This window comes from Polyodon spathula, chromosome 11 (assembly GCF_017654505.1).
Source record: "Polyodon spathula isolate WHYD16114869_AA chromosome 11, ASM1765450v1, whole genome shotgun sequence".
Classification (NCBI taxonomy): Eukaryota; Metazoa; Chordata; class Actinopteri; order Acipenseriformes; family Polyodontidae; genus Polyodon; species Polyodon spathula.
Window position 1 is genome coordinate 34,994,150 of NC_054544.1, and position 25,592 is coordinate 35,019,741.

Here is a 25,592-nt window from a genome sequence, read left to right on the forward strand (position 1 = left end):
TATACTGTAGGAAATGCAACAAAACAAAGGCTTTTAATAAATAAAAGGCAGTACGTGTTCACGTCTTGAGACAGCTGTGAAAATGGAAAACCAGGACCAGTATTAAGAATAATAAAATGAAGCGACAGATCAGAATATTGGGTTGTCAGATTCTGAAACTCCTAGAAATGGGCTTTACCAACAAATAAGAGAACCAGAACCACATCCTTTAATCAACTAGACAAAATGTTATTGCAAGAGATTTCACAGTAAACTTGCACTCTCGACACAAGCCCGTTTCGGTGTGTTTTTTTTTTGTTTGTTTGTTTTTTTTGTTTTTTGTTTTTAAATATGGGAAACTGCTACTGTAGTAACACTAGTGTGTTGTTATTTACATATGGAAAATGAATTTGTTCAGCTCCAGCCAGCGAGCCAACATGAAATGTAAACTCATACTCATAAGGATGTGTGTTCCGGTTTGGTAGCAAAATAAAATTTGGCAGTGTAATACAGACCCAAGCCCTTTCCATACGGTGAGAATAATACATAAATGCATTGAATTATCTTTTGGCTTTATTACTTTAAATTAGATGCTAACTTTTTATGCCTAACTATTTTATAATTCCTATACATTTAAAAAATAAAAAAAGCACACACGCTTTTGTTTTTCGTGTATGTGAAAACACTGCACATACACACACTATATGTATATAAAAAAAAAAAAAAAAATTTGGGGTGATTTTTTCAAAAATTTTGTTGAATGTTTCCGTGTCACTTTAGTCTGTGAGACGACTTGATGACAATACTCAAAATGAAAAAAAAAAAAAAAAAGTACAAAAGCAGACAGTTATTTTTGCATATACAAATCCCCACATCACATTGGAAAAATAATACTTAAGTGTTGGAATGTGCTTCAGTGCTTTCTATATAACTTATCTTTCTACTGGGCTAGTCTTAAAGGGGCAACATCTTTATATTTTAAGACTACTTATAAAAAAGGAAACACATATCTCCTACAGTATGTCTTTTTGCATGTTATCAGACCTGGCATTATCCCATTAAGCAACATTTGGTCTTGATTGTGTGGTGCACATGGGCAGCTGCAGTGCCCCAATATGAATTTAAAAACACACACCCAAAGAAAAAAAAAGTGCAAAGAATTACCTATGTGTTTCTCATCCAACCTGCTGTAATTACCAGAATAGTAAATAACCAGATTAGAGGCATTAGGGAAGTTTAATACAAATGATTCAAATGTTCCTTTTAAAGCCAGTCTTGCTGTTTTACATCAATGAATCCAGTTGGAACTTTACAACATGAGCCACTTACCAGAGCCAATCAAAATGTAATGCAATCAACTGCAAAGAAAACACACCGTGTATGACCAGCTGGTCTCTTACCGAGCCATTTTCTTTTTAATTGATGAAGTGTAAATAAAAGACGTTTTATACGTTTCACAAAACCCTTGTTTTATGCCTCTACCAGGATTTTCTAATGAAGTGACATTTTCTTATTATAAGAAACAAAATACATGACTGTTCAAAGTACGACTATGGTATATTATACATAACCAGATTCTTTGGTATATGTGCAACTACTGTACAACAGAAAGGTTTTTGCCCATCAAAAATAAACATTTCCTACTACTTTATACAAAACGCAATTGTCTCCACTTTACTTGATTACCCATATCGCAGGACACCTACAATAAACACTGAGAACAGAACATATTCCACGGCATCTTGTAACAGCGTATCCAATGACTTACAAGAGAGGTCTTAAACTAATTTTTATATATATTATATATATATATAATCAATTCTAGAAGTAGTCTGCATTAAAATACTGTAGGTGTATAATGTTACAGTAATGCAATTATCACTTCTAGCAGATGTACAGTACGTTCATATTTTAAACAATGAACAAATGTCCAATATTTTTTGTATTACGGAAACAAAATGTTGTTAATTAAAAAAAAATCCAAAGTGTGCTCAAAGGCTTTCGATTTAGAAACGGAGCACCAGTTAGTATGCTTCCTCCACAAAAAATATCAACTTTACAACTTGTAATAGAAATGCTGGAACAATGCTGACTGCTCTGGGACATGTGTGCCATCAATAAGTATGTCACTATGTATTATATCCATCGACAAGTTGATCTTCAGCTGACCCTCCCTCAGGGAAATGAAAAAGAAAGCCAAGTGGAAGCTTTAAATCAGAAATCTGTCAAGTCTGTTTACAGACTGTGATTCTATGCAAAGAAAAATAATAATAAGCTACCAACAAGTAGAAGGATTGTTAACTTTTACTATCCGTGTGTCTCGGTTCTCTAACTCTTTCTGCCGACCAGTATACTTAAAAAGACAGCAAAAAGCATGTCAGCTCTATTGACTACCTCGCATTACTGACAAGTTGTGCAAGGTATTCTCGAAGTTCTTTAGCTGCCTGATATCTACCATAACGCTTTTTTGGGTTGGCACACTCATCAAGCATGGCTTCAAGTCGTCCATCTCTGACTATGTCTGTTGGAGGGTCATGCAGTAACCCCCCGGTCGTACCACGCCACGTGGCATGCTTAGAGAGGAGGTTTTGGCAGACAGCATAATAGTTGTGATCCACATTGACTCGTGAACAAAGAATGTCTTTGGAGAACGACAGACATGCTTCTTTATCGCAGTCATCAAACCTGCTCTCGTACCACACATCCCAGTTCTCAGGTTTATCTGTGGAGAGAAAAAAATAAGAATCAAGTTTAAAAAAAGCTTGTAAGTTTAAGCAAGAGTATACTGTAAAAACGATACGGAAAAACACAACATTACTGTGAGTTATCCTCTGAAGTCCTACCTGCATGTACAGGAAGTGCACAACAACAGAATACATTAAAACTCCCTAAAGTGGATCAGGTCCTAACAAAACTGTATAAAATATATTTTTATGGGGATTGCATACAAGCCAGACATGTGTCAAAACAATTTTAGATTCCCTGACCTCTTAATATACAAGACAATTACATTGGGGGAAAAAAAAAATCAATGATAACGATTACTGTCAAATTGCCAAGTGGGAATCTGCATTTAGAACTAGTGTCCCTCAGGAAGCAAAACTCCAACATGGTACAGTAAACAGTACCTTTAAACAAACAGTAAATAGTTTTTAAATTGGTTACAGTAGACCACCATTTACCTTCATAACAGGAATACACTTTTCAGTTGTCTCAAGTCTCACATTTTTATATTCAATAATTCTGAACAATCATATTTTCAGGCATCACCAGTAAAACTAGACAGCATGTAGTAATAAGATCCCTAGTAGGTTATTAATTAATGACTACTGAACAATCAAGTTGTTCTTTGACCAGTTTTAATTTAATTCACTGGAGATTTACTGTGCCAGCTCAGCAACAGATGCAGAAAGCAGGACTTCGAACAATCAAGACAGACGTAATCTCATTACAGTATTTTACATTGCACATGCAGTACTGAAACAATCAACTCGCTTGTTAACAATTCCCTTGGTGTACACAATATCATGCAATGCCAAGTTTCCCCTACAACATTCCAGTGATCAATATCAAATTGTTTTATGGATAGTAAACAGAGGCATTTCAATTATTTTAATCCTTTTGATTTACAGAAACAGTAAATTAATAAAACCTCCAAAAAGGACCAACAAGCAATCAGAACTATGACTAGTCAATAACACCCTCCCTTGCAGGACTGCACTTTAAGCAAAACAGAGGGCCCACCCCAACAAAGGACATGCTGTCCCAGAAATGAAATCAGCAAAGTCAAAAGACAAGAATTCACTTCAGGAACTGTGTAATTACTGTAAATAGTGCACTGAAAATAATTAATAAAAATGACAAAGGAAATTTACTTGTGTTTTAACCAGTCAAGTGAAACGATTACAGTCACAGCAAACCAGGTACAGGACACAGCAGGAGCACTGTTTATGTACAGCAGGACTTTGCAGGAAATAAAAGCGTAGGACTGCAGTGACCTTATTGATACAGCAAGGTTCTTTTAATGCAGATTCTTGTTCACAGCCCTGTCTGTTTAAACAAAGTCTCCCCACAGCAGGGCAGCTAAAGGATAGTTTAGTTTCTGATAAAACCTTTCCACAGACTAGTCACAGTAACAGGGGCCCATTTTTAGGGAATTCCATTTGTTGTCTGCCGACTCAATTGTTACTGTAATCTTAACTAGGTTTTTGACCTCCCTGCACTTAATTTTAGTGCAGGATTCACAATGGATGTGTACTGAGGCTGTGCTCAAGTGCCCAGTTAGAAATAAGACCCAGATCTCAAAAGGGCTTTATCCTGGCAAAACAAAGAACTGCATTCTGAACAGTATACTAGAGTCATATTAGGTTATGCAAATGCATATCTGGGCATTCCAGTGAATGCATTTGGTAAATCCTATATTTTAGTATGACATTTAAAATGTCAATATTGATGTTTCTTTTGGCTTGAGTAATGTTTTACATTCTGGAAATCCACACATGTGCAACTCATTAGAGCAACAGCTACTGCATACATGTGAGCAACACTATGTCCAAACTCTAAACTTTGTACTATAGCCAAAAAAACAAACATTTGTTATGCTAATGATTTTACACTGTAGTGTACAGTTTTCAGTTATTTTGCCCAGAGATTCAGGGATGTGCTGCTTTGAAGTATCCAGTTTCTCTTTATGTACAATACCAGCAGAACTGATCTCCAGTCATTGGCACTAGTACAAAACAGTTCAAGATCAAACGTGAAAATGAATCTAATTTACCAAGCAGAAATCCACTCTAGATGCAAAAGGACACACAGGAGAAGACAAAAACACTAGTTAGTCATCGTTAGACAAATTGGCTGCAGTTACAGGACAAATCCAATGGAGAACGTAAGATTGTGAATACAACCCCAGTTCTCTTTCAATTCGAAAATAGCCATCAACTAATGGGTATCGCCGTCAGGTGATAGGATTATGCCGAGCTTAATATAAAAGCTGCCTTTAGGCCTCCGTAGCTCTGACATCAGCGCCCCGCCCCTCGGGTGCTGAATGACTATGCAGAGTGTAGGAAGCTCAGCCTCTTTTGCTTCAGGCCGCAAGGGCTACTGAAGCGACCTCGCTGCTTGATGGCTATTTTCTCTTTCTGAGAATCAGGGTTGCATCCGCAACCTTACGTTCTCTTTCAATTTGAAAATAGCCATCAACTAATGGGTACTGTGTACGAAAGCAGTCGCGAGGGAGACCATGAGGCAGTAGGACAGGATCGGTCTAAATGTAAAAAATATACACGGTACAGCACCTCAGCGTGTGGTTCAAAAGACATATGCACTAACACTGTTCTATGAACAGAGGGTCTTTAACAGTACGATATCATACCAGGATACTCTTACCACATGGGTAAAGCTGGAGAATGTACTCAGAGTACAGCAGTATAATCCAGACTAACACGAAGTGGTCTCTTCCACTGGTGTAATATAGTCCAAGACCGAAGCTCCAAAGAGTGGAGCAGAGGAATCCAGCACATTCATTCTGCAGAACCTCATGAAAGTGTGTGGCATAGCCCAGCTAGCCGCAGCACATATTTCAGACACTGGGACACCTGGAAAGAGGGCCCAGGACGTTGCCATACACCTGGTAGAATGTGCCTTCAATTGCCCCGGAGGGGAAAGGCCAGACCCAGCGTCCTAGAACCATAGCACACAAACAACGGTTCAGTGTGTCTGACACCCCTTGTACGGTCAATATAGCACCTCAACGCCCGCACCGGGCAGAGCATGTGCAACCGTTGGTCCTCCAGAGAAGAGAAGGGACGAGGATGGAATGCCATCAACTCCACAGATTAGTTCATGTGGAACATGGATATTACTTATGCCGAGTTTGGCCGCATGGAGACTCTAGACCCATTTCCAGCGAAGTTACTGCAAGATGGGTGCACTGAAAGTGCATGCAGCTCACTCACCCATTTTGCTGAAGCAATAGCCAGATTGGCTTAAATGGGGCTTTTGTAAGGGCTTCCAGCACCACATCAAGGCATCACAAGGAGGAGGCTAGATGTCCTGGGAGGACTCAGCCTCCTTGCACCCTTAAGAAATTGGGACGACAGGAAATGGTTTCCAGGTGATAACCCATCTATGCACGTGTGACAAGCAGATAGGGCTGCCAGGTACACCTCATCTAATAGTCTCTGGAGAAACTGTAAGATAACTGCCATGGGGCAGGTAACTGGGTCCTGCTCCTGGGCCAGACACCAGTCCTGAAATAACTGCCACTTATACGTGTATTGCGACCTGGTAGAGGGAGCTCTCGCGCTCTGAATAGTGGCAATTACTGCCGATGACAGCCCTAGAGCTGACAGGCGTTCCCGTTCAGGGGCCAGACCCATAGCTGCATCAGCTGGGGATTCAGGTGGCACTGATCGCCCTGGGCCTGAGAGAGGAGAGCTGTCCGCAGGGGGATCTGCCTCAGCTGGCCGTGCAGCAGTTGCACCAGGATCAAAAACCAGGTCCTTCGGGGCCACTGAGGAGCTACCAGAAGCACTGTAGCTTTCTCTACCTTGACCTTCTCTAGAAAGGCGGGGAGCAGTGGTATCGGTGGGAAGGCATACAGGAGACAAGCCGGCCACTCGTGGGCCAGGACGTCGACTACTAAGTAACTGTCAAGGTCTCTCATCGAGAACCAAAGACGGCAGTGCGTAGACTCCCTCGAGGCAAACAGATCCAAGTCTGCTCTGCCGAACCACTCCCAGATGCGTTCCACCGCCCTGTGATGGAGATGCTATTCCGAGGCCAGGGGACCTCCTCTGGAGAGGAGATACGCGGCGTGGTTGAGTCGGCCCGGTAAGTGGACTACTCGAAGAGAAGCCAGCCGGGGCTGCGACCACAGTAACAGCCAAACTGCCATGCGGTGAAGGCTCGGAGATCTCAGGCCACCCTGGCGGTTGATATATACCATGACCGTGGTGTTGTCTGACCGCACCAGCACATGTTTGTTCCGGACAACCAGAAGAAAGTGCTGTAGGGCGAGATCTACTGCCCTTAGTTCAGGACATTGATGTGGGCTGAGGCCCAAGGCCCCATACACACTCCCCGAGTCCCCACACAGTTCAAGACTGCACCCCAGTTGTGGTTGGAGGCGTCTGTGATGATTACTTCCCTCCGGAAGATGGGACCCATGGTTGTCCCCTGACGAAGTTTGGAGAGGATCCTCCACCAGCGCAGGGTTCCCCAGCAGGACTGGGATATCACCAGGCTGAGATGTCTGTCTCGTTACGGGTGATGCGCAAACTAGTTGAACCAGGCCTGGAAAGGTCTTTGGTGGAGAAGGCCCAAAGGAAGGGCCTGCAAGGCAGCAGCCATCAACCCCAGCATGCGCTGACACAGCACCATGCATGCTTACTGTCTCTCTCAACCTGAACAGGGAGAGACAAGACTCTATTGCAGAAACTCTCCAAGTTGTTAATGTGGCCTTCATAGACACAGAGTCTAGGTGGAGGCCCAGAAAATCAGATTGCTGGTTGGCGCGAGGCGGCACTTTTGCAAGTTCATCCTGAGACCAAGCTGCTGGAGGTGGTCTGTGACCAACGCTGTATGTGCCAGGGCTTGCGCCTGTGACTGAGCGCAGACAAGCCAGTCATCTAGATAACTCATCAGTCGAACGCCCTGAAACCGCAGGGTGGCCAGAATGGCATCCATGCACTTGGAAAAGGTGCGAGGAGCAAGGGACAGGCCGAAGGGGAGTACGCAGTACTCGTAGAACCTGCCCTGAAACACGAAGCGAAGGTATTTCCAGTGCCCGGGCCTGATGGGTATGTGAAAGTACGCATCCTTCAAGTTCACGGTGGTAAACCAATCGCCCGGCCGAATGGCCTGGACGACATAGCGGTGCGTGAGCATCTTGAAACGCAACACCCGAAGGTGTTTGTTCAGAAGTCTCTGATCCAAGATAGGGCGGAACCCGACGTCCTTCTTGGGCACTAGGAAGGACTTTGAATAGAAGCCCTCCCTGCAAGAGGAGGGATCTACTTTGTGAATGGCACGCTTCAAGACGAGCACCAGGATTTCGGTGTTGAGAGCTACATGTTGGAGCAGGTCTTTCACTGCAGTTACTATCTATGTTAGTACAAGTAATAAAATATGCAGGCAATAACAATAAGCTCTCAAACTGATGAATAATAATAGTAAGCCAGACAGACTCAGAGTCAGCAAGCTGAAAAGAGCGAGAATGCTCGAATAAGTGACTCAGCCGAGTGATTAAGGGGCAGTGCTAGCCGGCAGGCTCAAAATTCAACCGAGCCCAGTGAATTGCGGTCCGCACTCGGCGAACCTAAATTGGTTTTCAGCGAGATAAACCCGGGGAAGGGGCAGCCGCCAGCTTCCCATGCACAATTAAGGCAACGGAGGGTACAAACACTGAATTTTATTTTTCAATAATCAGAGTGTTGTAGAACAACAAATAGATTACGCTCAATCCTGATCAGCTGCTGAAAGCAAAAGAGGCTGGGCTTCCTACACTCTGCATAGTCATTCAGCACCCGAGGGGCGAGGCACTGATGTCAGAGCTACACAGGCCTAAAAGCAGCTTTTATATTAAACTCAGCATAATCCTATCACCTGATGGTGATACCTATTAGTTGATGGCTATTTTCGAATTGAAAGAGAACCAGAAGAAATGCTCCATCAAAAACCATATGGAGTAAAGGCAACACTGTTTGTCTTCTTTGCTTCGTGAGCTGCAAGATAACTTGTAATTCAATGCCTCCCACTGCTATGGATAGCAGCCAGAGTGCGGTGGCTTGTTTTTCAGAATGCTACAATGGCAAGAACATTTCAGAAGGGATAAAACTGTACAACTGTACAGAACTATAGGGTATAACACTGCGAACATTTAACCCAAATGACAAGATCATCTTTATCAAAATACCACATATCTGCTGCCTGCATTCAAAAACTGATTATGCATTTCACAGCATGTATACTGAATGTGTAAAATTTACTGATGTCTATTGCTTGACAAACTGATAAACCACTGTATGCCAATTCAACTCCCAGCAGGCTGGTACTGTACTGTGCCTGTAGTCTATTAAAAGTAACGAGCTTATTTATACATCTTAACTAAAGTAAATATTTAACAAACAAAAAATGTGCATGTATCATGATTGGTTGTGCAACTGCATTCTTCTACAACAGAGTTTAAGAAAATTGAGAAGGGCAGCGGACAAGAATACATCTAAAAAGCCCAGTCTTTGTATAGAAGTATAAATGATGTACTTTATTGGAGAAGTGATGCTCATTTATTTCCGAGTACTAATTACACAACCCCCTCCCTCGTCCTCCATACACTGTGTGTGAACGATTACTTACTTTGCTTTATTAATCTCTTGTCTGCCACCAAAACATTCTCGGCATCCACAACAATGACCTTCCCATCCCGAGGTCCAACGGCAAAGTTGTCAAAGCTGACATCGAGGAGGTAGAGTGCAAACTCAAAATCGTTGTTGGTAAGCTGCTCTGCAATTTCCATTAATTGCAAGGCCAGGTCTACACGTTTTTCCCAGGGAGAATTATAGAAGCTCCAGAGATCTTCTCCAACATAATTTACTGCCACCATTCTCCCACATGCTCCTAGGTATTTTGCAAAAGGCCAGCCCTCATCTGAAGGAAAACTCTGTAGATAAAACAGAAATACGCAGGATTATTTTCAGTAATTTAATCCAGTTCATAGCAGTATGACAGGATGACAAATGCTCCAATAATTTTACAGTTAGGGAATACAATGTACAGGTTTTTAAAAGGTATGCAATACACCCGCCCCCCCCCAGTGACACAGGTTGCCTACAGTATTACAATTAAATTATACTTGCATGTATTAAAACACAATTAGACTTTATACTGCACCATAAAAAATCTTAACCAATTAAATTGCTTATGGCTACACCAATTTATTTTTTTTTATATATATATATATATATATATATATAATATATATATATATATATATATATATATATATATATATATATATATATATATACACACACACACACACACACACAGTGCCTTGCAAAAATATTCAGACCCCTGACCAATTCTCTCATAATACCGAATTACAAATGGTACATTGAAATTTCGTTCTGTTTGATATTTTATTTTTAAACACTGAAACTCAGAATTAATTATTGTAAGGTGACATTGGTTTTATACAATATTTAAGAAAAACAACAAACCGAAATATCTTGCTTGCATAAGTATTCAACCCCTGTGCTGTCGAAGCTCCCAGTTTGCACCGATGAAAGAAAGTGCCCTAACGAGGACACAATTACCTTACCATTGGCCTCCACCTGTGAAACATTAAAGTTGCTGTAACATTTTCTGGATAAAAACCCCACTGTTGAAGGATCATTGGTAAGGCTGTGAATCTGAAGGAAAATGAAGACCAGAGCATTCTACAGAACTTACAGATAAAGTAATACAAATGCATAGATTAGGGAAAGGGTACAAAATAATATCCAAGTGTTTGGATATCCCAGTGAGCACAGTTGGATCAATAATCAGGAAGTGGAAGCTGCATCACACCACCCAGGCACTGCCAAGAAAAGGACGTCCCTCAAAACTCAGCACTCAAACAAGGAGGAGACTTGTGAGAGAAGCCACAGAGAGGCCAACAATCACTTTGAAGGAGCTACAGAGTTCAGTGGCTGGGAGTGGAGTAATGGTGCACCAGTCAACCATATCAAGAGCTCTGCATAACAGTGTGGCCTGTATGGGAGGGTGGCAAGAAAGAAGCCATTACTCAAAAAGCACCATCTGAAAGCACGTCTGGGGTTTGCCAGAAAGCATGAGAGTGACCCAGCTGCGATGTGGGAAAAGGTTTTGTGGTCAGATGAGACCAAGATATACCTTTTTGGCCAAAACTCAAAGCGCTATGCGTGGCGCAAACCTAACACTGCCCATGCCTCTAGACAACCATCCCTACAGTGAAGTATGGTGGTGGCAGCATCATGCTGTGGGGATGCTTCTCATCAGCAGGGACTGGGCATCTTGTTACACTTGAAGGAAGAACGGATGGAGCAAAATACAGGAAAATACTGCAAGAGAATCTGCTTCAGTCTGCTAAAAAACTGAAGCTTGGGAGGAAATTCACCTTTCAGCAGGACAATGATCCCAAGCACAAGGCCAAAGCAACATTGGAGTGGCTCAAGAACAAAAAGGTGACTGTCCTACAGTGGCACAGTCAAAGTCCTGATCTCAATCCCACTGAGAATCTGTGGCACTATTTGAAAATTGCGGTCCACAAGCGTCGTCCAACCAGCCTGAACAACCTGGAGCAAATCTGCCAAGAAGAACGGGCCAAAAATCACTCCGACACTGTGTGTAAAGCTGGTACATACTTACCCCAAAAGACTTAAAGCTGTTATTGCAGCAAAAAGTGGCTCTACCAAATATTAATGTGTGGGGGTTGAATACTTATGCAAGCAAGCTATTTCAGTTTTTTATTTTTCTTAAATATTTCCCAACATAAAACCAATGTCACCTTACAATAATTGATTTGGAGTTTAAGTGTTTTAAAATAAAATATCGAACAGAACGAAATTTCAATGTACCATTTGTAATTCAGTAATATGAGAGAATTTGTCAGGGGTCTGAATACTTTTGCAAGGCACTGTGTGTGTGTGTGTGTATATATATATATATATATATATATATATATATATATATATATATATATATATATATATATATATATATATATATATATATATATAATATACACACAGAAAGATCTCATTGCCAATTCTTTCAAAAAGCAGACTTCTTTGTTGGACTAATAAGCAGACTGATCCAGTCACATTCATCAAATTATACTGAAATTCCAGAAAGTTTCCAGACAATTTGGTTCATTAATACTACTTTCCGCCTTAACCAAGCCAAAGCAATTACAGATGAAGGGAGAAACTAAAATAAATATTTGAGGGAAACAATCAAACCTTGAAATGGCCTGCCTGTGAATTCAAAGCTTTCAATTTCTTATAGGCATATTGCTGCTTAACTAGTCTGGTCAGGGAAACTTAAGTTTGATCAAAGCAGATATTGCTGCACTTTAACAGTCACTTTTTCAAGCCACAAGAAAACAATTTTCCACTACAAGGCTCAACAAATTGAACAAATCTAATGTTTACTTAAGCATACGGTACTAATATTTACAATTGAGACACCACACAATCAATTTCAGAATACAGCTTAAATTGCCATGATTTATACCACTTATTTAGCATTTATGTTGATGGATTTTTCGTGTATTATTATTTTTAATAGACTTGCTGATTTGTGTATGGGGTCAAAATACTGCTGACATTATTGCTCTTACAAGTAAGCAAGTCATCAAATTCCTCTCTGGTATTCTTAGAGAACTTAAACATGAAAGACTACAAACCCCTGCAACCTGTTTGAACTCACAAATGGCTAGCACTAATGTAGTGTTGATCTGAGGCATTCCAGACAAGAAGACAAGACTAACCACCCATAGTAAAAACCAAACAAAATGCTGTGCTTACAAAGCGTATAAAGACAGCTAGGAAAGCCGGGCACTGTATCAGTACTGTATATGCATTGATCTTAAAATACTCAACATGCATGAGTGAACTTCTCTTTTCTCAAAAGAAGAGTGCAATAAACATCTGCTAAAAGTGGAAATGCCACCTAGTTTCAATATCCTTAATTACAGTGCTGCTAGAATTTTCAGCAGTTTCCAAGAAGTACTGCACATCACATTTGACACTCATTGTAAGCAGCATTTCTCAAAGACTAGCAAGGAATTAATTCAGTGGATGGGTTTCAATCATGTGACCTTTTCATCTTCAAGACCATTCAGCTGACATGACTCCAATAAGGCAGTCGTCTGAGGTTACATGTAGTGAAGGGTACCATTTGATTTTTCCCCGGGGAGTTTCCGTAACACTAAAAATACGAAGTTGGAGTGTGAAATTGTTGATTATTAGCAGCTGAAGTCGCGTCGGCTGGTTTACAAAAAGACAGAAGCGCTCTTCACGGGATGCTTATTAATGAATTATGGCAACAGATTTGTTAACAACAACCCACATATCTTTCTTCTGCTACTTAAAAGGGCCAGCTGTGATCACGGGAATATACACACTGGTTAACCTCAATGATGTATGATAGCAGTTATAAGACTTTGTCTTACTGCAGGTCAGGGCTCACTTTATTCAATTATCAAAACAAAAATTTAAATCTGTACAATATAGCCTTCAAGCTTATCATGCATTTCTGGAATTCAGCAATCGCCTAGTAAGCAACTTCATTGTTTCTCTCTGCCTACCGATATTAAAGATATTAATGAAAAAACAATCTGTCCAGCTGTGACCTTGTTTACCACGATGTCTCTGCCATATGCTCTTCCCATATTGTGACAGGTTAAATGCGGTGCCAGTTACTAAGAACTCAACATGTTTTACACATTTGTGCTGTGCATGACTTTCATTCCAGGACACCACCGACAAACAGAGCATAAATGTTTCTGTAAATAAAAGGCAAGTGAATATTTTGTGAACAAAAACAAAACATCCCCGGGGCCATAATGAAAGAAACATCATACCAGATCAAATGATTTGTGAACATGAAATGGGTATGGCAAATATTCATTCATTGAGACGAGTGCATCAGTCTCAGTTTTGCACATTCCTTGTATACTAACCGTCTCTTCTCTTATTTCTCAAACCTGACCTTTAGTCTTTCTCCATATCCAATGTCATACACCGACTGGAATGTGTTTTAACCACAACAGCCCTGAAAGAATGCTGGGACAGAGCTATTCAAATATTCCAAAGGGAGACTCTAGAAGTGAACTTCCTGGCATAATCCACCACAAACTGTGGCAGACAAGGCAAGCGATTTTTTGAGGGCTTATAGACATTGCAGAAGTGGGGAAAAATGGACAAGATCAACGAGGAAGAGGTTTATTGCTGATATTCTTGAATAGAGAACAACAACTAAGAAACGAGAAAGTGGGTACATTAAATTAACCAAAAAAGAAAAAGGTTTGGAGAGTATCACCGTTTATTTCAAGAAATGAAACATGATCAGTTCGAGGAGGTGCTCGATATGGTGGGACCAAAGCTGCATTAAAAAATTAATTAATTAAAAAAAAATACCAACTGGAGAGAACCCATCAGCCCGAGAGAGAGACACTGGCTGTTTAAGGTAAATCACACAAAAGTTTTTGTAACCTGTACAAAAAAAAAAAAAAGAGACTAATTATTAGAAACATCAAAAAACCTTGCAGTTATACAGTTTGACATTTCATTTTCACAGACTGTGGTAGCTCACTTAATAATCTCATTTCTGGATATAATAATAATTTTTTTTTTTTTTTATATAGTGCCTTTCATAATGGACCACCATCACAAAGTGCTTTACAAGATATGAGACTAGGGTGTGTGAACTATGCATCACCTGCAGAGTCACTTACATCTCACCCGAAAAGACACAGCACAAGGACATTAAGTGACTTGCTCATGGTCACACAATGAGTCAGTGGTTGAGCTGGGATTTGAACCAGTGACCTCCAGGTTACAAGCATGTATCTATAACCACTGGACCACACAGCCTCCTAACAATTACATAATTATGTAATGGTGGGTTCGGGAGAAACACGGAGTGGGAGGGATTGCACAGTAGCTGCTGGAGAAAACCAGGCTTCATAAATGAGCTGCCGTAGTTTTACTTGTGATTTCTTCTGGGGTGGGACCGTTTCAACGGCACAAGCTTGCTGAGCAAAAACCATATGGTATTGCCCAACGGGATCCTCATTATGTTTTCTTTTGTGCCGTTGTGGTGTGCAAGTCGATAGACAGCGCGGTTTCATTTTCTTCTTCTGTCTCTTCAGCAGCTTGATCCTCTGTCAAGTTGGTGAATGTTTTGTATTTTTTTTTTTTTTTTTTTTTTTTTTTTTTTTTTAAATGGCACTTATCATATATACAAACATACAATTAAAACAACAACATCAAGAACACACGTTAAAGGAAAATAATTTGTCCCAACCCCTCACCGCCAAGATAAAAACATAACGACTTTAAAAGAGGCACACTAAAAATTACCACCCCTACACACACACCCTAAACATAAGCTCATGAAAAAAAAGAAAAGTTTGTGTTAATCTTTTATTAAGAGAAAAGGAAGAAAATGTAAATATTTTGTTTGTTAATAACCTTCGTTGTTTATTGCTTAAGCATGTATTAATTGCTGCAATTGTTTTATTATTGTTGTGAGGGAAGGTGCTGTAACCCAGTGGGGTGACCTGCTGCCTGCCACGGTCAGTGTTGGCCAGTCTCCATTATCCTGGTCACGCTGGCCAAGCATCACAGCAGTGGAAGACAAGATAAATAAAATGCACTACCGTTTTTCCAAGACTCAGTCTAGACAATACTTTTTGTGATCATTAACCAATGCAGATACAGAAGCGATCACCTTTTTTTTTTTTTTTTTAATGTGCTAATGGTTTGTTGTACAGTTGGTACATCATTTTACATGCATACAGCCCGTCTATAATATACAGACCAACAAACTATGATGGTGAAAACCAAATCAATTTTAGTGTTTTTTGATCCACTGTGTATCCTTAGACTACACTAACTGCACCCCTTAAGTAACAGTCATTATTTTTTGCCTCTGTCATTGCGATACTAGCCTGAAACACACCTGGCAGCCAATAGTACATAGCAATTTAAGCTTTTGACCGTGTTTTGCTTTCATTTTTAAATTTGAATTTATTTAATCAATTATTATTAAAAAAAAAATCAGACAGATAGTTTCAGAAATGTAAAGTTATTTAGAAGAAAACTTATTTAGAAGTAAACGACCCTAAATACCAAAATCCAGATTCTGTCTCGCGTTCACTAGCTTTATATTTTTAACTTTCAGGATCATACAATTCTGGGCATTTACCCACTTCAACGATCAATTTCTCCATATTTGCTCTGCTCCTTGTCAGAGGATGGGGGAGATGAGCCGACACTGCTTGTTTCTGTGTTCTCATTGGTTGATACAACGCGGCAACCGAAAGGTTAGGTTAACTATAATGGGAAATGAAAAATAAAAATAAAAAAATTTAAAAATCACCCGTGCCACATCACTGGGAACGACCCTTTAGTCTTTACGAACTGAAATACAGTGGTGGGGACTTACAGAATAGTCAAATAGAATGGAGAGAAGGGCAAACACAATGTCATAAAAAGCAGATTGAGAACTTTAAGGTTTTACTTTAATAGCATCCAAAGTAATTATTATGGATTCTGCTACATAACCATAGCACTGATAATATATAGTAGTAATATGAAAGAGACATTAAAATATATCAATTCAGTCTTTACTACATGTAATATTAGTAAGCTTGACTACTGTAGACCCTACTGCAGACTTATTTTTTTTTGTTTGTTTTTTTTCTCCTTTAACTGTATCCCAATAACAGAGCACCAACCATCTGGTTTCTGAGCCCAACCATCAATTTTGTCAACAAACCCTTCCATTAGAAAATAGGTTTTTAAATATTGCATATACACGTATGTTAAAGTATTATCTAACACTAACTAACACTACATTTATGCAGAAACAGGCTTGGATATTTACCTGGCCAAACACTGAAGATGTGTGTATATATAAAAAATGGATTAATGCTCACACCCCAGTTGAATCCAGTCAAAGAACATTCTGCACACATCAAGCAAGAGGCTCCATTAAACTTAATTTGTAAATCTCCTCAATATATTGTCATGTACTGTACCATATATAATCCAGAACTTCTGTGCGTAAATTGCGTCACGAGTCAGCATACTCATGTGCGAAGCACAAAGACTCCTTTAAACACCATAGTAGTGTAAGGGCATGCAGCTGCCTATAGTAAATATTACTGGTTGCTGTCACTTTGAATGCATGCACACTTGTATGGGGGGGGGGGATAAACAGTCTTGAATGCTGGACAACTTTAGAATTTTAGGAGTAAGAGAGAACTACATTTTGTATCAAAGAAGCCTATTTGCACTTATACAGTACTCCAAAGAAATAAATAGACTGTACACCATTATACACAAGGTCTCATCTTTGGAAGTTTTCCAACTCAGTAAACAAATGTCATTAAAAGGTCAAAAGCAATACAAGACAATAAATTCATCCTAAGAGGCTGCTATTCATAAATTAACTATAAAAACCAAGTTGATCATCAGGTCATGCATTTTATAGCACACTCGGGTTTCAAGCTGTTACAATTCCTAACACAAGAACATCTACTGTGCTGTAAACTGAGTTTCAATTTACCTTTTAGACACATCTGTATTTCTGCACTGTGTTAACCTTAGAAACACCTCTGTCTTACTTCAGTATTCATCCCAATATAACTGGACTTCCTGCTCTTTATAATCCAAGGAACACAGTGTGTCCACACAAAAACAAAAAAAAAAACTCTTAAAAGTTCTGCCAGCATGCTAGGTGTCATTACAGCAATTTTGTGGTGGTATTTTGTCAGGTATAATTGAGTTTTGCTTCTCTGAACAGTTGAGTACTAACAAAAGTGTTTAACACAAGGTTAATTAAGGCATGCTCGGTAAATGTCAGCACACTTTCCAAGGCCAAGAAAATGCTGCAAATCTCGCATCCCCAAAATATCCTGGGAATTTAATTTCACAAGGATGTACTTGTTCTGCCAGTATTTACATAAATGTGTTTCCAAGTCACAGATGAATTCCTGCTTCTCACAAATTAGTAAATAGTACTCCATCCGTTATTTTTTCTCCAACTAAAAATTGTAAAGGTAACGAACTCAGACAATGACAGAAAATGTCAATATTAATGTCATTAGCTATATGACTCTCAATCTTCAATTAAACTTAAACAGAAACCTGTACTGCTCTTTGAGAAATAACGGTAATGGTAATAGAGCTGCCATACACAAAGAAAGAAAGAAAGAAAGAAAGAAAGAAAAACCTACCTGAAGAACAAGGGGTTCCGGGTTGAAAGCCAGCGTCATTAACAGCTGCATACGTTCAGTGTCCTTCAAGTTCTTGAGAAGAAAGCTCCCGGAATCTTTCGTTTCTGCATATCTCCTTACTATTCTGTCCAGGAGTCTTTGAGAAGGGCAGTGCACTAGGTCGGACCACCCTTCTACAACCTCAGGAGTCAGCAACCTTACATCCCCATTTAACCGGGAGAACTCTGTCTTGTACATTGCCTGTATGAGGTCACATCGTGGTCGCCCTGTAGCGCGCTTACATATCTTCTGGTCAATATCCGCCAGCTCCTGATTTGAACCCAATCGCTTGAGAACAATCCGTCTGGTACCTTCCCTTGGTTCCCCATACTGTGCAAAATACACATTTTTTACATTAAGAAAGTCCAGGAATCTCAAACGACCCCATGACTCAAATGATATCTGCCCATTCATAAATTTGCGGCACCAACTGTTGCCAAAGCAAGCTGGGCACTTGTTAAGGTTTATAAAGCGACGGTCCATGAGCTCATTTTTCTGGAAGGAGGCAAACAAGTTGTGGGTGTTCATCAACAAGATGACGAACAAGCTTATAACAAACAATAACTTCAGACATCTGTATAGGCGTCCAAACTTGAGAGAAAGGAAGCGCAGCATGGTTTCACAGAACATGTTAAGAGGCTGACTGATGTTCTGCCGGTGGCTCAGTGCTCCGCCATCATGGTCTAATATAGCATCTAATATAGATCTAATATATTCTTCTTGTTCATATTAAGTTCTGACAAAAAGAGGACTCAGGATTCCAGATGTTACTTATGTGCCCCATGTTCTCAAGCCATCAGCAAACCAGTCTTGGGAAAATATTGCAGTAGCCTAGAAAAAAAGAAAATAAGAGAATGAATCTATCTACTTGATACAGTAAAATATTGTCTATTTGTGACACTGTTGCTTTACAGTAAGTCACAGAATATCTCCTTAATTAACCTGGTCCCCAGATATCACTGTCAATTAATACTGTATTTGTATCTAATATGTTTTAAGAAAAATAGTGCTTTGTTGGATGTACTGTAGGCGTACTATTTAAAATAAATTTGTCAAATGTTTTAGAAAACAGGAACAGGTTATAGTTTGAGATTATTTCAACATTAAATTAATCAATCATCATTGTTATCATTCCATCATTTTCTCTGCTCAATCCTACAGCAAAGGGTTGCAGCTACAGAATCAATCTGGCAAAAGACAAGTGAATTACCTGTTTATTACTTACACTTGTGATTTCAGCTAATTTAAATTACATTATGAAATCCTTCATCTATTCTTGGGAGACAGGTCTACAATATGTGCACTACCGTAAATATCTCATTTACAACCTAATTCAATTTTCACCAGAACAGAAATGAAGTTGGTTAACAAGAAGCATGACCATGCAAGAATTAACGACATCAGAATCTAGCATTCCAACCTCTGTACAGCAGTTATCACATGCCAAGTCTTAACATTGACGGTTTCTCTAAATAAAAAAGCCCTGAGCATTTCTTTGCAAGCAGTTAAATTAAAACATTTTTTCAACAGTTTTTACATCTCCCTTTGCATAACAAATAACTAAATTGCTACATTGCTCTACAAAGTTCTCAAAAGCATATGTTTGGTTTGTTTTGGAGAAGCCAATAATTAGAAACTGAATCCTGGAGACACTGCGACATTTCTTCTCTGATTTTAACTGGCAAAATAAGCAACACACACATTTGCAAAGCAAACCCTGAATACAAAGGTTTAAACGGATCACTTAGCTCATCTACATTGTTCAGATATCTTATTACATGCATTCTGAACGATCTATTGTTTCAGCTTTAGATTATTATTTGCCATGCTTATTAAACCGATTGTGGGAGACGCAAACCTGGGAAGAATCTTTGTTGCTTAGGCTTCAGAGCACAGGCATTGCATAGTAAAACATTAAAAGTCTAAGATTGATTTTAAAAAGTGTAAACACCTTCAAAATGGTTAGAGAACGGTGCAGTACATGCACAATAGCTGATAGTTGTAACAAACCCCAAAGCATGACCCAACATCTTGTACTCAACTTTACTAAAATCAATAAAGGAAGTGTCCTTTAATTTGTGTTCCACTGGTTCTAGACACGCTGCAAAACAGATCAAAATTCCATTTATGTTTTTAATAACCGCCTTATAATCATGTCCACCATCCATCACATCATGCAGCTTTGGTTATCAATCATGTATTGGGATCAAAACCAAACCAAAGTCCCTGCTATATTTTAATGTTTATTATTAAGTTCACTTTCAAGAAAGTGCCAAATTCATTTAATCACAGCAAACCTGCCCACTGAAAATCAGTTTATAAAGATACTTAATAATCTAACCACATGCATGGGCCTTGCCCATGAATATTGGCAGAAATCAAGTCACTAAAGCTACTTTACAGTGCACGTGCCAGTATGTAATTCTCAAATTACATACAACCTGTGACGCAAGTACAGCTGGAAGGAGTTACCCATCTGGTTCTTAAGAACTTACAATAAGTGATTCACTTTTCAATCACCTCTGTAGAAATTTATGAGGTTTGTTCAGTCTGTGACCAATAAAATGAAAGATGAATTAACCAAGCCTTTAATATATTTTCTATTGGGCACAGACTAACCATTTACTGAATAAAAATGTGTCTTGTGAAAAATAAATAAGCTAATCATAAAAACCTTGGCTCCCCATACTCCAATACAAACCAAATATACTGAAGATTGCCTATGCAAAGCCGATTTCCTTCCTAATACATATACTCCTGAAAAAAAAATCTATTACACTGAAGTCGTGCTTCCATTGTTCCTTGCTCCAGAGAGCTGTCAGGCAAGATTACATGTCTAGCCTTTCAATTTGAGTTTCAAGAAAAAGTCTCAACTGTAGATGTAAAAACCACATTAGCTAAAAACCTATGGTACATTTACTTTAAAAACAACCCTCTTAAAAAAAATAAATGCAGTTACCTGACCCATCACAACCATAAATACAATTTTTCATTACAATATTTGTCTGAACACTGAAGTACTAACACGCTACTGTTGCCGTTACCATAAAAGATACAGCATGAAAAAGAAGAAATGAATAGCATCATACCAGCATCAGGAGCTGTATATACCTGTAGATTACAATTATTGGAAACCCTAAATTGTCAAGATTATTACTTAAGTACATCAGTGAGTTCTTAATAATCAGAGATTGCCTTGAATCTTACCCTGAAAGAGGGGTACACAATATTAAAAATGAGAATAATAATGGCTCAAAGTATAGAATGGGGGTGGGGTATAAAACCAGCCTGCTAGAAGCATTTCTTTCACATTCATTTGGAGGCACTCCAGTTAAGGAAAAAAATATGTATATATTTGTACTATTTAATAAACAGCATGCGTTTTATTTTAATGCTCAATTGGATTGTAATTAAATTTGCTGTAGTTAATTGCGAGAAATGTGTTGCCAAACAAAACTTTGCAGAATTAAAATTACAGTTTATCAGCTTGTAAAACACATTAAGAAAAATAAATTAAACTGCACAAGCCACCATCTCACCTCTGACAAAGTCATTACTTTCACCTGTTTGTGTCAAGCCAATTTATATTAAGATTCTTTCTTCCCAGGACACTCATGGAAGAAAGACATACATCTCAATCACATTTCCCCAGAGGTAAAGTGTGTTTCATTGAACACTGCGTTCCTTGACCAACAGGTTAAAAAGTGTAGAATATGCATTATAAAAACAAAGAAGGATCTCTCAACTTGGAGTTGATATTAACTTTACCAGATCAGAATGGCTTGAAATAATTTAGTTTTTAATGTCATGCCATTAACCTCTTTTCTTAAGGAAGTCAAAAGATCATCCAAGATGAAAAGGGCTTTTCTAAATGCTGACAAAATAGGCCTGTTGTTTTGCTTAAAACAATGCAACCGTAAAATGTTTACGACTAGAAGTGGGGTTCTAGAACAGAAAGAAATATGGGTGTCATTTGGAAACAATACTGAACAAAGGGCTGAGACAACACCCTCTACCCTTCAATTTCAAATGTGCTCTTAAATGAACCCACCACCCTGGCAGTCAGACATCAGAGGACTATGAAATTGATCACACATGCAATAAAGATGACCAGCTAGCACTGACAACAAGAATTCCCCACCAATGTAAAAAAACATTAACAGCAATGTTGCTTTACTGTGTGGATTATTCTGTAATATATGGATTATAGATTATCTGGTCATTTAAACTCAAATTAGCACAGTTCCAATTGTGTGCAGCAAATTATTTGCAATGGCAGCTATTCCTAGTGTTTAATTTAATAAATGTATCACATGCAAGTATTGCACTAAATATAAAGACACTGCCTTGCATGTACTGATCTCAACAACCTACTTCATATGGAAAGCATTGCTCCTGGTGCAGTTCCCTTCAGTAATGATATATGCTAATAGAGTGTGCTTCATTTTCTACAGTAGGAGAACACATTACCAGTCTTGCATTTGTACCTTGTTAGTCTTATCTGAATATGGTTTTACCAGCAGACACAGTACATAATGTCCTGCATTAACACAATGTTGACCTTGAGCCCCAGTGCTCCAAAACAGTTACCCACCTAATTTGGTAAACATTAGCCAAAAAAAGGCTTCAGACTGGATAACTATGTGCAGGAGAACTGAATGACCCTTTTTCATGCTGGTTGTCTGGCACCAAGCCAACAGCTGCCCATGCTGGTCTGTTTTCAAGCATATATTGAATGCTACAATCTCAATTATTAAAATATAAACATAAATAACGTTACCACTCAAGCAAGCCACGTGTACTATAGTTTGCATTCTAAAGTCAAATTCTTCCTAATGTCCTCCCCGACTACAACTAGTGACATTTTGTTAATCACATATAAAGTACTGTGCAGAGCTAATATATCTCGTAATTCAGGCAACGTTTCTTTTTCTCCCCACTATACAAAGCAAGCTATTGTAAGCACATACAGTAATGTACAATAGTAGTAGTTGTTTAAGTGACCAAGCAACTAAGACAAGGAACGTACCTGACAGACTGAGTTAACTTCAAGTCCTATCAACGTTCTGCCCACTCGATTGTTATGGTTCAATTTTCCAGGTGAATAGCACATTTTCACATCGAAAACGAGCGCCCTCTTTACAATGAAAATCTTCCCCAGTCTGCGCTCGCTCTCTTACAACAAGCAAAACTTGTCAGTTTTTTTACTTGTCACTTCATAGCATTTACATGTTTATAGTAATATTTTAATTTAACTTTTTACAATGCAAATTGATAATAATTATTAACTTGGACATTCTGAAATTTAAAAAAAAAAATTCAAAAAGATAAAATCTAAGTTCTTGCATTATTTATTTATTTATTTATTCCCGGGGGGGGGGGGGGCTTGCTAACTGCTCAGACAGGTCATATCATGCATGGTATCTCGTTTCACCTCAATTCGGTAGCCAAAGTGCATACCACAGAAACAGAAAACAACGCACTGTCGATATTTATCGAGCAGTAACGTCGAATGGTTTTAAAAGCACGCCATACACACAAGCCAACTTATTCAGTTGTACAAACCTGCATTCTACTTTTCTTTACTTCTTATTCCACTCAATCAGGGACTAGTTAGAGTCGTCTTCAGGTCAGCCCTCTGAAATACGAGCTTTTAATGCTCGAAATGCCGCAAACAAAATAGAAGCTTCTTTTATTCTAACAACTTCTGGAAATGTTACTAGGTTAAAAAAAAAAAAAAAGGACTTCCGCATGAAACGTCACCGGTCATCAATAAAACTAACGAACCCCTTTTCAATTAACACCTCAGCTTAACTCTTCCTTCATCAACCCTTCTTGCAAGATAATTTCTCTCCTTCTTTGTTAGACTGTTTTATTATGCTCATTAAAGTTAATCTTGTTTAAAAACAAAAACAAACAACCAGACTGCCGCTTGCTGATTTTCTTCTCTCGCCTGACTCCGATTGCTTCCAAACAAGCATCACAATGGAACCTATCTTGACTTTTTCAACAGTACATGATTAGTCTTTGCGACTGTATTGTGTTTTTTACGTTCGTGGTTGCTTAGGGTTGCCAAGCGATCATTTTACTCGTAGCTAAGGTACAGATGCAACTCCTCCCTCCCTTCGGAAATTGTTTCATCATTGCAAATACGTCACAGGAAAGCTCCTTAACTACAAAGCGCTTTTTAGAATATCGGCGTAAAGAAGATTGTTCCCAAGTCAAATCTGTAAAGATATGTAAGCAATGTGCTCGATCTAGCTAAGTTTAGGTAACTGGCTATTTGTAGCTATCACACACAGATACAGTATGTGTACATCATTATTAATCTCATTATGGTATGATTGGCGAAGTACATTATTTGTAGAAGGGTTTTTTTTGTTTGTTTTTTTTTTAAATTTTATTTTACTGGTATTGACATGCGTAGTCTTCAATCTGATAGACAGATAATCCTTGCCATCTGTTATTATTATTGTTTTTTTCTGTTTTGTTTTTTACTGTATGTACATTAAAACTAATACAAATAACAAAGTGCTGGTAATAAACAGTGTATCCGTACTATAATACCTTTTTACATAAATAAACAGCTGTCTGTACCCTTCCTGTTCATTGCTGAACAGGAATTGCATTGTTGAAAATGTCATTAGTACCGCTAGTGGAAAACAGGGATTCAGGGTTAAGGTGTAATGTAAGCACTTAGTTCCACTTCTGATCACAGAATACACCATGTATAACCTCTTACCTCCTAATAGGGGTGCTAAATAGGGAGGCTAAATCTAGAGAGGCAAAATGGAAACAAAATTACCTGAAATGTATATGCACCATATGCTGTGGAATGGAATTATGGAGTAATGTAATAACCAGACACCAGTAAATTATCCTTTATAATGTAAAATTGTATTTGATTATGGGAAAGTCTATAGGATTGTCTTACCTCTTATGTTAGTGTTCATTAAAATAGTATATAGTAATACTAGATCCAGTCTAAATGTTTTATTTATAGTCTGCTTGCTCTTTGCAGTGGGAAGTTAAACACTTTGGTCAGAAACTGTTGAAATTCCAATAATTACCTTGCAAAAAGTTGTTCATTTTGAAGTCCTGAGGATGCAAACCTTCTTGCTGTATCAAAGCAAATACATGCTTTGCAGGAATATATCCTAGAAAGTCAGAAGTATTTATTTAGAATTTTGATTTTTATTTATTTATTTATTTATTTATTTTTAAATACCAAAAAGCATATTCTGCTTTCCTGACCTGAATTTTGAATGTAGTTTAAAAACAGAAAGGAAAGTAATCTTGTATGATTGCACAATACATAGTTTTAACAAGTTTGCTCATTAAAAAAAAAAAATACTATCACACTTTACAACACAGATTAGATAAAGTTATACATTTTGGACTTGGCTAATAGTTCTAACAATTAATAACACAATGTTGGATCATTTTATCACTATCAAAATTTTTAGTTTAGCCAAAACTAAAATGAAGTGGATAAAGTCTGAAATCAACCATTTTTAAAGTTTAGATAGACTTTATATAAGAAGCATTGTTAAACTTAGATAGTTTTAGCACTAGCCACTTTTCA

The 25,592-nt window shown here is 38.5% G+C and overlaps 1 protein-coding gene across 2 annotated transcripts; it reads right to left on the reverse strand.

The window, feature by feature from the left end:
* Positions 1 to 1,360: 1,360 nt before the first annotated feature.
* Positions 1,361 to 23,993, reverse strand: LOC121323597 (divergent protein kinase domain 2A). Of its 2 annotated transcripts, none has more exons than XM_041264743.1 (4): positions 23,573 to 23,993; positions 17,969 to 18,838; positions 9,337 to 9,640; positions 1,361 to 2,701 (listed from the first exon to the last, which is right to left on the reverse strand). In XM_041264743.1, exons 2-4 carry the CDS (start codon positions 18,635 to 18,637, stop codon positions 2,370 to 2,372), a joined length of 1,305 nt encoding a protein of 434 aa, XP_041120677.1. In that variant the 5' UTR covers positions 18,638 to 18,838; positions 23,573 to 23,993; the 3' UTR covers positions 1,361 to 2,369. The 2 variants fall into 2 exon arrangements, with proteins under 2 accessions (XP_041120677.1, XP_041120678.1); XM_041264744.1 differs by lacking the exon at positions 23,573 to 23,993 and adding an exon at positions 23,037 to 23,296.
* Between the last annotated feature and the right edge of the window lie 1,599 nt (positions 23,994 to 25,592).

Coding starts and splice junctions, on each gene's coding strand:
- LOC121323597 (XM_041264743.1), bottom strand. CDS start 18,637: ATGTTCTGTGAAACCATGCTGCGCTTCCTTTCTCTCAAGTTTGGACGC. Junction 9,641..17,968: donor CGGAACCCCTTGTTCTTCAG/GTAGGTTTTTCT, acceptor TTTTATCTACAG/AGTTTTCCTTCAGATGAGGG. Junction 2,702..9,336: donor CAAGAGATTAATAAAGCAAA/GTAAGTAATCGT, acceptor TTCTCTCCACAG/ATAAACCTGAGAACTGGGAT.